The sequence below is a fragment of the Phaethon lepturus genome, unplaced genomic scaffold (genome assembly GCF_000687285.1).
Source record: "Phaethon lepturus isolate BGI_N335 unplaced genomic scaffold, ASM68728v1 scaffold2567, whole genome shotgun sequence".
Classification (NCBI taxonomy): domain Eukaryota; kingdom Metazoa; phylum Chordata; class Aves; order Phaethontiformes; family Phaethontidae; genus Phaethon; species Phaethon lepturus.
This window is the reverse complement of record NW_010550940.1, coordinates 85,300-103,692: the sequence shown is the minus strand read 5'-3', so window position 1 is coordinate 103,692 and position 18,393 is coordinate 85,300. Positions and strand designations below refer to the sequence as shown.

Below are 18,393 nucleotides of genomic sequence, written 5' to 3'. Positions count from 1 at the left end.
AATCTTCTTTCCTATCATTTTTATTTATGTATTTAAACAGATGTAGCCTCTGATACAGTAGCTTACCATCACCTTTGTATCCAAGTAGTCCCCTTTAATTCAGTGGCAGTCCCCATGGATTAAGGTGCTGTTCACCTTAAGTCAGGGCATTGGCGACTATCCTTTGATTATCAGATGCCGTTGAAAGGCATGAGTGTGAAATCAATTTTGAGTTTCCAGAAATGCAGGAAAAATTGTAGATATATTACTTTATAATGTGCTTACAAACCAGAATACTGATCTAAACAACATGAAGACTATGTCTGCTCACTGAGTGTTGTTTTTTTCCTTTTTTTTCCTCAACATTCATTTCTTAAGAAAATTGGCTAAAAAGCGGAAAGAGACATTGAGTAGTACACGACAGGAAATGACAGTGATGGTGAATTCAATGGATAAAAGCTACACTGAGCAAGGCACCAACTGTGACGAAGCTTTCTCTTTCATGGACACGCACAATCTAAATGGGAGATGTAAGTTTTTTCTTTTCTTTTTTTTTGAAGGTGGAAGAAAGGTGCAAATGGTTTTTAAGATATTCCTCATTACTCAGTCATGGAAAATCCATGGGACCCAGAGTTTCCCACTGTGCAGCACATTACAGTGTGTATTCGAATGAGCAAGACAGTCAGACATCAAGAATAGACTTCTTTAAAAATAATAAGGATAATTGAGCTTTTTTCTGTCCATCCTTTTCTTCTGCAGAACAGCAAAGACATTACTGAAACAGCTGTAGTTTTACTTTTCTCCAATCACTATTATCTTAAAAATTTTATATCCCTCATGCTGTCCCAAGTCCTTCAAATGCTTCCCCTGCTCACTTCTTTTTTTGTAGGCAAAATTTATTTTTGAATGTCATAACTTAATAATGGTGATCTGACTGTCGTCTTATTTTCAATTCTAGATGATGCTCTTTCTGTTGCTTGTGCAAAGGAAGAACTCAGTGAAATTACTTGTTCTTCAATTTCATAAGAGATTCTCTAATATCCTGGATCTACCCTGAAAACAAATATAATTTGGGATATAAAATTTCCTGTATTAGAATTTTAGTCAAGGGCTCACTCTGGAGGTTAGCACTAAGCAAAGACCAGGAAAAAGAGTAGGTTTTTATAATTGTTAAAAAGAATGAAAAAGGAATGACTATGATCAAAAAACTTTCTTGGTTTTTGTACATCTTAAGGAACCTCAGTTTTTCTTGTATACCAGTGTTTTTGAACATCTGCAGAATTTGACAAAGATTGAATTTTGTTTCAAGTACTAACAGTATGCAAGGCCCAACTCCCACTCTTTAATAATATGCTAAGTAACTTATCTTTGACTAGCTGAATTTTACACTCTGTGAGGTTTATACAGTGAGACTTCTCTCAGCAGCATTATGCTAAGAATTTGCAGTGTTAGTTTTTGTTTGAGTTACTTTTGAAATAAATAGCTTTGAAATAGATCTTTCAAAATCTGACTTGCCTTTCTGGTGAGATTGTACCATTGCAGTTAATGAGATTGTTTACTTCTGTGAAGAGATCAAGAGGTTTGACTTCATCTTCCATCATTATGATGTAGTTTTCCAGTGGTGTTACTGAATGGTCACAACAACCAAAGAAGCTGCAATGAGTTCCTGGGGCTAAACCCTCTTGATGTAAACTACCTTAAACCAATTTGAAATTATTGGCATAGCAAGTATTTTATATCGCTACAGGGCTACAACCTCTAATTAGACTTTCCATAAGATATTTGGTCACCAGAAGCAGCTGTCTGACAGTTTTTCGGAATAACCTTTGTGTAAGGCCTTATACTCAAGAGGTTTAGAACCTTCCTAATTCCTATGACAGTTTATTATCCTGGCTGCATTCTGTATCTATCTGGCCAATTTTATTAGCTACAGCAGCCCTGACCTCAACTAATCTCTACAAAGGAATACCCAAAAGGAATACCATTTTGTTCTTTCCATCCAGTGATTCAGGAGACATAATCAAAGGAAAGTGGTCTCAGATATATTGATTTATAGGATAAGTGATAACTGCCAGCATTATTTAAGCCAGTTTTCAGGTAGCTCCATCTTAACAAGGACTGACAACTGTATACCCTAGAAGATCAACAAAAAAAAAAAAAAAAAAAAGATGAAAGCCAGCAGGAGTAATCTTGCTCCTTCTCATCCAGCAGATCCTCTTTTCCTCAGTTCTACTTTCCTTTCACAAATTCATGTTAGTCTGTTTATAGGTATCCAGAATGTGCTTACATTCACTGATCCAACTGAATTTGAGCTGTGTAAACAAGCAACTAAGGCTGAATTTGCAATGAGCTTTGCTTAAAAGCCTTGAATGACTCTTTGGCTGAACATCCTGTAAAATGTTGTGATTAACTCCCACCTGTTGACTGTATCTGTGCTTACAACAGTAATTCACATGATCTTTGTATGCTAGCGAACTAACAGAACTCAATTTGTTGCATTGGGCTTTCCCATAGGTTTTGCAAATGGTTAAATGATTAAATACCAATGTGAGTATTGGACTATATATCAGTCCCTGAAAGCCATTGTTGAACAAAGAGAAGTATTCAGGGCATAATAGTATCTGTGTACATATTATCCACCTGTCTGAACAAATCAAAAAAACAGGAGAGGAAAAAAATGAACTGTAGTAGAATATTTCCATATAGTCTTTACAGTGTTATTAAGTAAGCTTATTAATGATCAAAGCTTCTGTCAAAAACGCCTGTTGTTGTTGTGATGTCTTTATTCAGGCATCAGTATTCAGGCTAATCTTATGATTTAAGATGTATATTTGTCATCACCGATCAAAATACTTTCTCTGATGACATTTCTTTTTAGAGAATTGATCAAATTCAATGAGCTGTTTTATTCACTAGACACACCCAGTTTTCCCTAAGTCCTGATTCCAGTGCAACAAACACAACAAGAGGGACTCTAAACCAAGTCAATCACATACGCTGTATCACTCAGCTTAAATAGGCACTTAGCACTTCTCTGTCTCTAACCAGCTTTATTTCTCTTTGCAGCTGTATCTTCACCATCTTCATTTACAATGAAAACTAACACATTGAGCACAACAGTGCCTAATTCTTATTACCCAGGTAACCATTTTTTTTCTTGGTTTCCACCCTATATAGAACTTTTCATAATAAAAGCATATATAATTATGTTATTATACATCTTGACATAGAAATTTAATACATGTATAAGCAGCATACTGGTTGCTTACCATAGCTCTTTGAAAGAAAACTCAGGAACATTTATCAATCATTTACTGTTCTCTCTCTTTTTACCTTTTCTGCATTGACCTGCTTATGATGTATGACAGATCCATTTGTGCCAACTGCAATTTTAGGTGAGAACATTTCCCTTTATCAAAGTTTATTGCTGAAGTAATTTAGAAAGTCACAGTTCTTGGGGTACAGACAATAGTATGCAAAAAGCTGGAGTTTCATCCTAAAGGTGGGGGTGGTGGGATTGGCTACACTGAGAATGCTAAGTACAGTTATCAGGCTTGATTACTACAGTCATAGTGCAAGTCAGAGGAGAAAAGAGAGAAATAATTTTAACAAGTGGATTTGCGAGGAAATGTTTATGCATGTATTTGGAGTGACACAAAAGAATTTGATTATCGCAGCAATTGAAATAGTTTTCCTCATTTTTTTTCTGTTTTATCTCAGAACTGAAGATGTTACTTCTTAAAAATAACATTTTTTCCTAATTAGACTATTCATGATACAGAAAATCAGACAAAATACAGTTTTGGCCATCCACCAGCTATCATTTCTTCTCGCAATACCGCACAGTTTCTGACATGCTTGTCAAAGTGAAGTTTCTGAAGAGAGCTGTATCTTGAACCGTAAAATGATAACATGACACTTAGAGTATATAGTTTATTATGTATCAGGTGTCACAGGAACGAAATAAAACAGTAGAACTGTAGGTTAAAAATATACAGTTAAAGCGTAAAGCATTTCCACTAGGAATTTAGGAAGACCTGCTATTGTCCAATGTCAAAAAGAGAGAGGTTTCTGCACAGTGATAAAACAAGAAGCATGAGGCGCTGTTGCATTTTCAACGCTTAAGTAATTCTAACCGCTTTGTGGCTTGTATTCATTTACACCTCTTTCCCATACTAACTTTAAAATAAACAGGGAGATTTTTTTAAAAATAATAAGTCTAAATACAATAGTGCACTGTAGCAAGAATTCAAACTCCAATGTTAAGGCTATCTGTTTACTCTTTTTACAATGCTCATTCTTTTTACAACAAATACTTTTTTTCTCATCCTTTTTCTTCAAATTGCTGTAAAAAAGATAAGACCCCTTAACTGATTCCTGCCCATAAACTGTAAGGTAAACAGGCTTAAGTAAAAGTAGAATGAAGCGTATAAGAAATAGAAGTTTAGGAAGGTGATCTTGAAAATTTGTTATTGTGAAAGAATATTTAGCGCAGTGTGTTTCAATGTGATAACTTGGAGAAGTAACTTGTGCATTTTTATACATTATGTAAATCTGGAAGAAGGTAATGGTAGTGACTGTAACAATATAACAATCTGCATGCAAATGAAATTTGCAGTGCCTTTTAACTGCCTGAGATGTTAGATTTTTTTTGTGTGCTTTAGCATTCATTCAACGCTTCATCCAGTAGATGTTCTTTCTGACCTTGTGGGTGGGCAAGGAGAAAAATACTATTATCAGGAGAAAAACTTTGAGATTTCCTATCTGAATTATTAAGTTTTAGTTAATGGTTTCTCTGATTTTTTTTTTGTGATCCTTGGCTATATAATAATGATAGTAAAATTATTTGTTAGCTTTTTGTTCCACAAGAAATAATTTCTAAGCAAGTAATACAGATATCAGATAAACACACACTGGGATAAAAAATTCTTTGCTTTTACTAAGTCTGTAAAATCTTGAATTACTTAGATATATATTTTATGGTCTACTACAGCAATCTGTGCTTGCTCATCTCAGAAAATCTTCCAGTTGTTTCACTATGGAAAATGAATATTTTTGTAACCTTATATGTTAAAAATGTAGTACCCTTTTATAAGTGGTGTTCCGTTCAGACCAAATCTTGTCTCCCAACATGTCTTCATGACTGTCTAAATAGGAATGGTGTTTTATCTGGGGTAAATCAAATTAGCTGTGCTTGAGTCAGTAGAGGAATATAACTATTAACAAAATATTCTGGGTTTTAATTGCAACTAATACCTGCTCTTGCTGTCTTCCAATGTCCAAGGAAGTTGTGTTAGACTGCACAGTCAAGCCTGTAGTTAGAACTAAATGAACTTTTCAGTGTGACCTCTAGTGAAGTGTACAGGTCTGGTGAATGGTTGAGTTTGATTTTCAAAATCTGCTAGAAAGGCCACAACACACCATTTCCAAATTTATGTACAGCAAGATCTTTGGACTATTCATGCAAACTAGTAACTTCTTAGCCAGGTGGAAAAAAAAAAAAGGACTGATAATTAGTGGTGAACTCTTTAAATGATGCAAAAGGCAACAGTCTGACTTCTCAGTTTCAGATATGAGAAAATTTTCTTAGATTTGAGAGAAAACTTAGCCTAATAACTTAAGTGAAAGCCCAAGGTTAAAAAAAACACTTAACATAACAGTGGCTAAATTTATAGTTGCTGAGCATGAGAGTAGATCGTGTTTGTCCAGTTGGAGAAGGAAAAGAGTCTCAGCCCAGAAAAGATAATGGGCTGGGTTTCCAGATACCTTCCATGGCATGAGTTCATATAACTAGTAAATAAATACATTATTTAATAGATGTTGTACAGCTCTATGGGAATGAATAAGTGGAGAATATAACAACTGCAGCTGTAGTTAATTTAAGCTGAACAAATTTCCCGTTGCACATAAACACTGCATCTGGAGGAGCTCACTATCTGAAAAATAGTGGACTGTTATGCCTGAAAAGCTCATGCTGCAGTGCTCAAAGGCAAAGCAAAAAAACTATAATATAAGTGGCTCCTAATGTACCATGTAAACCAAAGATTGAAATCACTTCATTTAAAACAACTTAAAAGATCACTCTCAGAGTGAGAAAAATAGTTTAAATGTAGCTGTAAGAGATAAAGAAATGGAGAGAGGAAAATTAGTCTAAAACAAAGGAGCTCACGAGAAAGAGATTCATAAGGATTAAACTGCTGCTTTCATAGCACAAAACCCTGCTATGTGATAACTTTGATTTCATCTTGGTTACTAACAGTCTGTGTTACAAGGAATTCTGTAGTTGGCAAAAAAAACCCAAGTTTTCCAACCTGTTTCTAAAATTGAAAGAAGCCACCCAAAAAATCACGATCAACTTCCTATACTTTTTTTGTCTTTTGTGTCTTAGCCACCTTGTAGTTTTCAGGTGCCATTTCAACAGCAACATACTGTACCTGCACTTGTATAACCACGCTTCATGCCATGCATCCCAAGGTGCTCTGGAGTACAATTTTATCACACATTAGGCAAAAGTTGTCAAATTTTATAACTAAACAATGAATCCCATTCCTCTGCATAAGATCAGCTTAGCAAACTGACAGGAAAAATAGTGAAATGCCCATACTCATACCCATAAATTTTTCTCTGTTGTTTTTGATTTAGGTTTAAATGCACAGTTCATATTGACTGTATGCTTACTGAGGACCAGATTTCCTGTGTCTTAGTATCAGTGTGAATTGAAAGAACCTAAAATTGTCCTTGAAATATGATTCATTGAGCTTTATGGCTTTAACATCAATTTTCCATGGTCCGACTAAGACCAGAATCTCACCTTTAATGAGGTGTGGTAGTATTTTTGGTGAATCTGGGACCTTCTCATCCAGAGTATTTGTGGAACTTTCCGCTATAATATATCTAACTTATGAATATGGAAATATTGTTTTAATGCTTCCCGTTCGTACCACATATTTTACAACATAATATTTTAATAAATATAGTATTTTTATAAATCCCTTGCTATGTTTGGAGTACAGCCAGTGAGGAGTAGTTTGAATAAGTCTCAGCACCACATCTACAATTTCAGCTAAAAATCAAAACCTCTTTGAGAATTATTATTTGGATAAACAGAAAAAATATTTATGATGACACTTGGACCTCAGAATTCAGGTTGTTTTTTTCTCTTTTCAAATCTGAGCAAATTTTTAAAATTTCATCTAAACAGGAAGAAAGTCATATTGCTTAGGTAGAGCACACTTTCACATCTATCTATTTACTGCTAAGTGTAAGTTTTCATCTCAGTTGCATCTGTGTGAGTTGACTCACAGTAAGATACCTTGGTTTCAGTACATTTAATTTATACTGTGAAACTGAGATCAGAATCTGACTCATTTAGGAAATCACTCTGTAAAGACTAAATTACAAACATAAAATTACCTGTAATTATTAATGTAGTACTGTTGCTTATGCCCTGTTTCCTTTTTCTCCTCCTCTTTTTTTCTCCTGATATGTATCTTCTTAAAAGTGCCAATCAATGGTAAGTTGCCCATTTGCCCCATGGAAGAGATGTGGAGGGTTGGGAGAGTATGTGTCTCATAAAAATTTTAACCAGCCCACTGGGTTCTCCTGTTTGTTGGCTTGCATGTCAGTTGACATATAACATTCCATGCCTAATGCGATGGCTCATGATATATCACGGTCCTAAAGCATGTTCAGCAGCCAGTCAAGACATTTTTCCTGATCACATGATCCTTTGCATTTGTCCTCTTGTAGTTTGTCTCCAAATGTTGTATCAGATCTACATTTCCATTGCAGTCCTAGCTTGATGAAACCATGAGCCATTTTGTGCATCTTTTTATTTTGCTCACTCCAAACATTTGCTCTAAATTCGCAGTGTAAAATATAGCACTTCAGTAATCTAAGAAGAATACAAGTCCAATTTCATTCCATGGGACTTGTTGAAGTTTCAGAATGAAACTTCTATGCCGCTTAGAACCAAATGCCTAATTTAAAACCTGTTTGTAATCAGCTAGTGATATTTAAAACAATATTAGAGTTCGGACTGCTCTGCAATGCTTCCATTGTAGAACCATGGACTTTGCCTCATTCCAATCAGTCTTGCAATTTCCCTGTGTAAACTGCTCCATGGATTTACTGTTCTTCTGGTGTAGCCTTCACAGACAGAAGCGATACTGATGGTGTAAGATTTCTGCCATTCCTCTAGATATCTGTGTAATTTATATTTCTACTAATAAGTGAAAATGAGTCAGTACATTATGAGATACTCTTTTTCTAGATGAAACCCATACGATGGTCAGTGACACAAGCAGCCTGGTCCAATCCCACACCTACAAGAAGCGAGATCCAGTGGATGTGCCCTACCAGACCGGACAGCTTCATCCAGCCATCCGTGTAGCTGACTTGCTACAGCACATCACCCAAATGAAGTGTGCAGAAGGCTATGGGTTCAAAGAGGAGTACGAAGTAAGTGTCAGGTCTAATGATACGATTATTATGTCTTCTGCACTGTTGGCTTTATCTGTCTGCTACCTGTACCACAGAACAGGAAAACTAACTACTCAGCCGAGTAAGCCAGCTGCTGTGTGAGGGAAGATACTGAATGGAAAGGATCATCTCTACAGTGAGCACATTGTCTGACTGTAACCAGGATGAGGAGTGAGACATAAAAACCTTTCCTGGAAATCTCTGCCTCATTCTAATTGCATAAAACTGTATATTCAAAAAACAGGTCCACTAGCATTCTCCCAGAACTTGCCATATTTTTCTTTCACTGTTGAAGAATATAGCTTTTTTCCAAAGTTCTACATCACAGATTGTCTAATCACAGTTACGCTGTAACACGATATTAGCTTAGAAATCAAGTTCTACAAGCACTATTTCTTGGAATAATAGTATTCATCATGGAGAGGAAGTGCGCAAATCTTGAGAGAGGCCCGTAGGGCTATAAAATTTATTCTGTGGTGCCTGAACCGTTTCCCACTAGCTGGAGGCTATCTCTAAATCCTCATTATTTTTCATATGAATTTGTCGTCTCTCTTTTTTCTTTTTTTTTTCAGTCAACTTCTGTTTCTTCATTTCATGCTAGAGTGACCTGTTACTCCCTGTTAACCATCTTTGTTTTAAATGTCATGACCACTACACCCTGGCAAATGCTTAGGAACGCAGCATATTGCACTGCACATCCTGTCTTCCTTGTGAGATGAGTCAGTTTACTAAGTGTAAAAAAAAAAAAAAAAAGGCAGAAATTGCTCTCATGCCCAAAATTAAGGGTAGTATTATGCCTGACTGCAAAAGCTTAGTTTTGTTGAAAAGTCTCAAGAACGCACCACTCCTCATCGAAATCATATGTTTGAATGAACAGAGACTTATCAACCTGGGTTCCTTGTGTAATGTGAGGGAGGATTTGAGACCAGGTAAAATCTGCTTATATTTTAATATAATAAAATAAATAAAATAAAATAACAATATTTTAATTGTTAGGGTGTAAAAATGAATGTCCTTTGTCCACTTTTCTCTGCCTTTTAGCTCAGACCTTAAGGAGTTTATTCTTGTGAACGATTCTCACATACTTGAACTCTAATATGGGATGATAAGATGCCTACAGCAAGTAGTTTCCCACAAGTTTACAATTCAGTGGATTTGAACACAAAATAAAAGTAGCATAAATATATTACTTCACAGAGGAAAAATATGTAAGATTTATCTGCAGGGTTGGGCTAAAATTCTCATAGGAGTGTATGAGAATTTGTGAGATAATTCGGTTTCATCGTGTGAGAAGATGCACTGCCTAAGAACTTGTGGGGTCTGTTCTATAGGCAGACTTGAAGCTGTCACCTCTGAAACACTCTGTTAACTTTTAATACATCCAAGATGATGTCATCAGATTATTTTAAAAAATTTTCCCTGCCATGTGGTCTAGGAAGCAAATAATGATCACCAGCAGCCCATCCCCAGCCATTTCCAGGAGCAGGTTACAACTGACATAGCCCCTATCTGCCCCTGTATGTGATAGCATCCATTTGTCCAGTTGAGGAAGTTGTCCAAATTGCACTCCATCTCCAATCCAGTACACAGTGCTAAATTTCCTTTCCTTGGGAACTAGAATGTGAGAAATCAGAGGAACAGGTGTAAGTGGGTTTTACTGTCATGTAACTCTGACATAGCCAGTGAGAAACATAACGGTACAGATTCAGTTTTAACTCTGGCTTCTCAAAGCAGAAGCCAGCAGAAAAAAGATGCCTTCTCATTCTCTCATCTGATAGAAAGAGCAGGGAGGAGGACAACCAGCACAAGTCATTTAAATTACTTCCACCCTGTAAGGCAAGCACCAATTTCTCTTTTGGGCATGCACAAGTGTGCACTGCCCTACAGGCTCTATATATCATGCTTAAGTTTTAAAGGTAGGAACTAATGTATTCACTGATGCAGGTCCCTCAGGATGACTAATACAATTACTAGTACATTGCTGGGTTTTTACAAGTGTGCATGCTGCTTGCATTTTGCAAGAAATGATGGTTTTTTGAAGTTTGCGCTTTGTCATGCCAACTCCATGTTATAACAGTTGCTTAAATATGTAATTGTTTAAACTGGTATTTGTAGTATTAGACTTCCAAAGCCCATGCTTCAGGCCACTTCCAAAGTCACTGATGACATTTTTTCCCCTAGAATGTAGAAAACAATTAATTCCCAGAAGGAGCTAATCACTTGTCAAGTTTCATTTGTGTATCTGACTTAAACAAGTTTGTTTCTGTGAGGTTTTTTATGCCACTGTTATTTAAAAATGATAGAATTGAAAATTCTTGTCTTTGGAAAAGATTTGCTCATCAGCCAAAACCTTTTATACCAGCATTAAGCCTAGAGGAAAGCTACAATTAATTTCTTTTAAAAAAAAGATGACTGTAAAATGGAATTTATAATGCAACCAATGACATGGCTTTTTAACTACAGCAGATCAAATGATGCTGCTGAAAAACAGTTTCCAGGAAAATCACTTAATTTTGAGCTTACCAAGCTGATGAATGGCATCCCGTTACAGACGGTGGATGTAGTCATGACTAATGCCAGTAGATTCAATACATTAGGGTGCAGTTTATTAATAGTGGCAGGGAAGGGGGACTTAAAATACTGTAGCTGCATCTGGAAAAGTCTTGTTATGTATGGAAATTGTTTATAATCAGAGTGAACCATAACTAGCCATATCTTTGAGGGCTTTTTTCCATTGAGCTACTCCAGTATTGCTGTTTTTCCTCCATATGCAATGAAAAATTGCCCAATATATTCTAGCACTGCCAAGGGTGTGAATCTCTTCGTTTATGCTGCTGTCTGATACTGTCCTCTTTACAAGGTTGAACTCGACTACGAAAGAATTTTTTCCCTATAAATTATCAGAAGGGTAACTGTCCAAATGAAAAGGAAGAAATAGTTTGGCAGGGGATTTGTTTGGAATGAAGTCTCATAGATGATTTTTGCTCTAACAAGACGGGAGGATTATATAGTCTCACCAGGGAAAGAGTTTGATTCAGGAGAAATTCACACAGGATTCACTCTGAAAATAAATCTGTTGAACTGAACAGAAAGTAAAGAAGCACATTACCCATTAGCAGCACTTCAGAGGAGTGCAAGGATACAGACCACTTACTGTCATGCATAGTTTTAGGTGCTTTAAAATAAAACTTAATAATTAGGGCCACCATTGTCAGTAATTAGGGCTATAGTTCACAATCTAAGCACATCTATGTAGTTTTAATTCCTACTGGCTTCATGCATGGGTTTTTGGGGCAACATAACTGACACAAAGGGTAAAGGCTGAAAAATCATCTTTAAGCAACGACAGGCTGGTACTTAGTCACCCGCTGCTCAACTCTGCATGAGGGCTACCCACCTGAGCTACTGAGTATCTTTAGCTCCCAATATACGGGGAGAACACCGTAATATATGGGGGAACACCATACTTTGCAGGATTGTGCCCTTTTGTTCTCCTTCTGGGAGCAGCTGAGATGCTTTGGCTCTCATCGCTGAAAAGGCTTTGGTTGAATGTCAGCAGGGAAACGTCGCACAGCTGGCCCTGTTCCTGTGATGGCACGTGCGAAGGCTCTTGTTGCCTGGAGCAGGCCCTGGCTCTTGGATGTAGCAGCATGGCTGCTGCTTTTGTGTCTAGCTGGGCCTGTAGAACAGGAGCAAATACAGACGTGTCCGTAGCGGCCCATTGGTATCAAGTTCACTGCCCATTTCCTCAGGTGTGTTTCTCAGGTGTGGAAATAACGCGGATACGTTTCTGTATGCTGTGGCCTCCAATGCAGAACTTCATTTGCGGCCTAGTGGAGTGTGGATGATTGGAAAGGATTGCACAGAAATCCTTAAACTCGGGGAAACCTCCACACAGCTAGCCAGCCTGCAGTAGGTCTTCAAAATCCTTTCTATCCCCTGCCAGACCCTTAAGAAAGGAGAGATTTTGGCTTGGTTCCAGCAACGATAGACTGACAGGATAACATTGGCCTGATTTCATGTGCACCCCTGCACTAACCGTAAGTTATTTAAGCTGCTCCCCAAAACTACAGCATGAGAGAGCTTTTACTGATCATGACGGAGGCTCATTGCTTATCTCCTTTCTGCATTACAGAAAGAACATAAACAGAAAAGGAGGGTGGTCTCTACAATTCATCGCTGCTTTCTCCTTACACCTGCCACCTTTTGGTTTTAGACTTCCTCATTTCACAGTGCTTTACTCTGTATCCTTTCTCAAGGATGTGTATCTGTCAAAAGGCCATAAATACACAGATGCAAAGAAGCGAGTTCATCTCCTTGCTAAACAGGTGGACTAGGCTACTGGAGGCCAGCATAGCTTGGAGTAGCTAGGGCAGAAACAGAGATATTCATCAAAATCTTACCATTTTAAATAAGATTTATTTTTCACCCTATTTTTGGATCAGCAAAAATTGGTGCCTGTTCAGTGTAAGTTGGTTCTTTGCCACATTAAGGTTAGTTGACATAAGACAGTTTCAAATCGATTTCATAGTGTCCACACAGGAGCTTGGACTGGTTTAACAGAATTGATTTAAAAACACACCTTTAATTAAACCAGTGCAACTTTGCGTAGATAAAGCCTTGCAAAATCAATTTCACATTATGTTCCATGACAGGGAGTTCTGAGCTTCCATTATCTCAAAACCAGAGGTTCCTTTGAAAAGCCAGGATTTGCAAAGGGTATCCTGCTCAGATCAGCCTCACCTACTGTCACTAACAGGACTGTGTCAATAATAGAGTTTAAAAAAAGGTTCCTCCATGTAGCTTTAACTCGTAAGGCCTTTCCCCCCACTGTCTCTCTCATCTTGCCTCTCCTCCCCTCCTGTCAAACACATCTTTCCTCAAGGTTTTGTGACGGTTAACTCTTGCAGTCAGGAAAAAATTTTATACTAATATCATTAAACCAATTCTTTTCCTATATACAGTGAAGTTATATACTGTTAAGGTAAACTGTACTGATTATGCCCTTTCTATGCTGCACGGTCTCCACTCTGAGGGGTTGCACCAATGTAACTGTATTAAACTCTAAATCACAGCAGTTAAATAGATGGATACCTGTGAGGATACAGGCTCAGAGGGCCTATCAAGGTCAGGACCATTAAATATATTATCTAATGTATGTTAAACAATTCATTTCAGTTTAGCACTTCTTAGCCCCTATTATAGATTGGTAGAAGTATTTTGAAATAAGTTATCTGGTCATGGTCACTGTTCAGTTATACCTTGGGGGATTGTGGTCAAAGGTGATCATAAAAAAATAGGTAATTCAAAGAGGATTTGGAGGTGTGTTGGGAATAATTTGGGGTATGAAAGAAATCCCATGTTCATAGCAATATATTCATTGAAATGGAACTTTAGAAGATATGCAGGTAGATGTGCTGATAGTCAATAAACCAAGTTTTTCATGCAGTGTAATACTGGCCAGCGAAATATCTGGGGTAAATAGAAAATGGTTTTAAGAAACAAAATAGAAAAAACCCTCTCTAAAACCAGCAGAAATACAGATCTTTGGTTTTGGGGGCAGAAAGTATTGCAGGCAAGCAAGAAATTTTTCATGGAGGAAGTTTACCCCATAGGTGCCCGCTTAAGGTTTTGTTTTCTCTAGACCACTGTTAGATAAATGGCTGACATAGGACAGAAGTCTGATATAGTTTCCATTTTCTGCTGTCTTGCAAAGGCATACCAGACTAGAATCCTGTCACCCCAACCCAGTCCTCCAGTCACAGCTTTTCTTTCTCTTTGGTTCCAGCTGGAAAACAAATATGCTGCCACATGACACTTCTACACCCTGTGCTTGTGGGACCTTGTTCTGAAATCTTGAAAATAATAGGAAAAATATGTATTTTGTTGATGTTACATCAATTTAGCTACTGGCAGGACCCAGCTGATGCTGCTTTTTCTTTGTGTGTTCCTTGTGACTGCAACTGGCCTGTCTCACCTCCAACCTGTACATTTTTATCATGCCTTTTTCTCTGATTTTGTTCGAAATACTGCAGCACCAGCTGAGACAGGCAATACCACTATCAGTGCACGTTATTTTCTATCCCACAAGACACAAATTACAAAGAAAATAGAAAGGCTGTGGAACACTGGGTGGGAATGGGGGCATTAGTCCACAGTGTAAATACACAAAGGGCAACATCTGCATCCTCCAAAACTGAGAGCAGGTAACTGTTTGCCTCTCTATTTTTGTAATAATGAGAAACAGAAGTAAAATAGTGGAAGTTTGTCCTGTGAAAACAGTGTGGAAAATTGTTGGAAATATTCATCTGTAGAGATCATTGATATTATTATTTGTTGTGAAGTTTCATCTGTTTAGATGGGGCTCAGAACAATCACCTGAATTCCCAGTTGAATCTTTAACCTTTAATATTGGAAAGTTGCAGTGGTCTGATTATAGCTATATATTATTATGTAAGTGCTCTTTCCCATGCACAAAGAAGGATAAGCACAACTAATGGTGATTTAAAGGTCCTTTATGTGAGACAGGTATTTCACCTTTATCAAAGGACTGTGTTCAGAAAAACTCAGTTTTTTCAGATTGCTGTGGGATCTGCAGCAGCCTTCCATGAATTCCAGGTAACTTGTTCCTGCTTGCGTTTATCCCAGCCTTTTGGACACTGGAAGCCTCGGCACTGGGGGAGATCGTATCTAGGGAGGTCAAAAGCAATAGTAAAAGTGAGCAGCTGCCATGTCCATGAAGCATGTTTTGGTTTGGAAATCCTAAGATACTCCAGATTGATACCGAGTTGTCGAAATAAAGTCATCCCAAACCAGAACCTACATTCACTAGTAAGTAGCCTATGTTATTAGTGACACAACTTCCTAGTGCATGCAATATACCTTTAATTCTTTAATAAGTCTCATAGCAGAATGGGTGACTTCTAGTTGTTCATCAGCAAGAATCAGTTGTCAACAATTTTAGCTGGATGGCAGTTAATAGGAGTTTGTTTGGGGTTTTTTCGGTTCAGAGGAGAGACGTTTAGTTTGCTGAATGTTTGTTGGTGTTTCAGCCAGTTTTAGGCAATTCTGAACCTATCCTTAATAGCTGTGAATTTCTGTTCTTAACAGATTTCAAATGTATGAGAAGTGCTGTCACAGTGCTTAATATCATTCACGTGAGCTGCCCTATGCTGCAGTGTGGCTAGCTGCCCAGCGATCAAGGTGTCCCAAGACTTTCTAAATCTCACTGTTTCCTTCTCCCACTCTTCCTAAATGCCTTCTCCTTCAATTTAAATAAAAGTGCATGTATATGCAGAAACAGCATTCTAATTTGTTTTTGTTTAAGCAGGTTTAATCAAAATTTATTCTTACCACAGACTATAGATTTAGGCAGGTCGTGGCTTTGTTAGAAAGGCTTTGGGGTTTTATCTGTTTGAATAATAAAATTGCAGAGGTGTATAGACTAGAATGCTTCCAGTATCCCTAGGATTACTCTCAGAGGGGTGTAGGCAGCTGTTTGCCCATGCTGCGACACAGCTATTTTTGGTATCGATCAGTCTGTGGTTTACTTGGGTATGAACCTTCTGTTTTCTTCTTCTTAGTAGCCTGAACAGTCTGAACTGCATATGGTCTCAGGCAGCAAGGATGCCTAACAAGAACAAGGATGCCTAATTCAGCCCAATGTTTTTCTCCATGTGAGTCTACTCGGTTTAGTCTTGTATGTAAAGTTCAGACTGTGTCCTAAGGAGAGCCCAGTAGCTTTTAAATGCATCTTTCATGACCATTGTATCCCTCTAAGCAGTTAAAACAGAGACTGGTGGTATTGATCCACTCAGAAGTGTTCGTCCACTCAGAAATCGTGAGATATAGATGCTTAAGCTGATCAAGTGGACGGATAAACTGAATGCAGGTTGTTCTTATGTAGGAGCTCTGGCAGCTATTTTAACCACTCTCTACATCTACTGAGTCTGGTCATCCTGGTGTATGTGGTGCCAAACATATGAATGGATATAAAATCTATCAGCAATAAAAAATGGGCTTTAACCTCTCAGTTGTCATGGTCCTGAAGATGGGACCGTGGGATTCTCTGGGAGTCTTTTTCATGTTCAGATATTTAGCAGACATTCATTTCATTTTTCAGCATAGCTGGACTGAAAATGAAAAAGTAATGTAAGGCATGATAAGCACCTCTGATGTTATTCCTGATACTTAACGAGTGAGTCTACTTAAGTATTTAAAATGGAATCATTTTAGTTGTTGCATGCAGTTTTGTGACTGTCCTCCTTGTCCTTCATTATTCCATGGCAATAAAGTTTCAATCTGCTTTATTCCTATCTTGGGTCCAGCTGCCACAGCAGTCTTTCAAAAACTTGTTTTAATTTTGCTCCCCTTTTTCTCGACCTATGACTTCATCATTAGGATCTTTTGTTCTCTGAAGGCATTGCCAAAATCTTTCTCAATTTATTCTGGAAAGATCTGTGGGCATATGCAATGTCAAATTGGAGCAATAAAAGAAATAGCTTCCAAGTTTCACTGGTTGTTTTCAACTTGGCACCGAACAGGTCTTTGGAAATCCAGTATCCACATCTGATAAGTTCAGGTAATTAACACAGGGGTTATATAATGTTAATGGGAAGAATGAACCTATTTCGTCTTCCTGCTTCCTTGTGCTTGGATGTACACAGAGGTACATGCTTACTCTTTTAACAACCAACACTCACACATCACTCCACTGTTTTAGCATGTGAAATCTGTTCCACCGTTATTCTCCAGCCTGTCTTGTTTTCCTCCCCTTTGGCAGCCACAGGTTGAAAAACACTCAAAACTGTACTAAGCAGACTTCTCAGAATGTAATTTACTGTGGTTGTCTGTTAGGCAAGTCTTTTTTGCTGAGTGATCTTGCTACTGGGCTTTTGCTAGTATCAAGTCTATGCTCTCTCTGTACCTTTTGAAATTAGGGTTTAGTTTCAGATTTAGCCAATCTAAGCATCATTATGGGCTATTGAACACCATGATAAGAAACTAAATGAGGCCACTGGACTTAATTTCACTCATAACATGAGTTTCCAGAGGGAAATGCACAAGAATGGCTTTAATGCTCACAGCGATAAGGTGATAGGTTAAACTTTCTAAATTCTGGTGACAAGTATGATTTGAAAGAAAGGCAAGTTTTTGAAACATTGCAGGCTATATGCTGCATATTTGCACCAGACTGACTTATTAATTATTCAAATAAGATACTGAATATTTGATCAGAATCCATAATCTCTTCTTCAGTTAACATATTATTTACTTTTGAAAACTGCTGATGTACCATACTTTTCCCTTTGCACCTGCAAAAATGAATTGGTCCAATTTATGTGCACAGAATAATATATTGTGCTTTAATGTTCAAGTTATTATTCATTACTTGCTACTCATATAAGCCTCCTTACCTCCTTCATATTTTATTAGTGCCCTTTAAAAAGACATAAAAAACCAGTCATGTAGTTATTCCTTTTTAAATTATGCAAATGATGTTAAATACAATTATAATCTATTCTTTATTAATTATATATACAACCTATGTATTTTCTATGGATTGTGTTTATTCACTACAAATAATTAGGCCTTGTAGTCCATTGCTGGTTTCATGAGCAGAGCATTATTATTGGCTGTTTGTAAAATGAGAGGAACACTTTTCAAATCAAATTAGCATAATATAGCTATTAGGAGTTTTCATGTGGCAGCAGTTTATCCACAGCATACCTGAGAAATGCATTATTTTCTATAATGCATTTGTTTTAAATAAGTTAAAAGAGCCATTATAAATTTTTCAGGAAATTAAAATGTGTATTCTTATGTAGTCTGTGCCTCAGTGTATCTTTTAAGAAGTTTTCTAACTGGAATACAAGACGACTTCTTACACGTTTCCTGTAGTGCTTTAGTAATTGTTCTGTCAATGGAACAGAT

The 18,393-nt window shown here is 37.3% G+C and overlaps 1 protein-coding gene across 1 annotated transcript in view; it reads left to right on the top strand.

Annotated features, from left to right (window-relative positions):
• Positions 1 to 357: 357 nt before the first annotated feature.
• Positions 358 to 18,393, top strand: part of PTPRM (protein tyrosine phosphatase, receptor type, M) — a gene marked incomplete at its 5' end in the record, with an annotated part of 100,547 nt that continues 82,511 nt past the window's right edge. The window contains 5 exons of the mRNA XM_010290682.1: positions 358 to 509; positions 3,046 to 3,120; positions 3,348 to 3,374; positions 7,481 to 7,492; positions 8,252 to 8,439. Coding sequence (XP_010288984.1) covers positions 358 to 509; positions 3,046 to 3,120; positions 3,348 to 3,374; positions 7,481 to 7,492; positions 8,252 to 8,439 — 454 coding nt within the window. The remainder of the gene's footprint in view (positions 510 to 3,045; positions 3,121 to 3,347; positions 3,375 to 7,480; positions 7,493 to 8,251; positions 8,440 to 18,393) is intronic.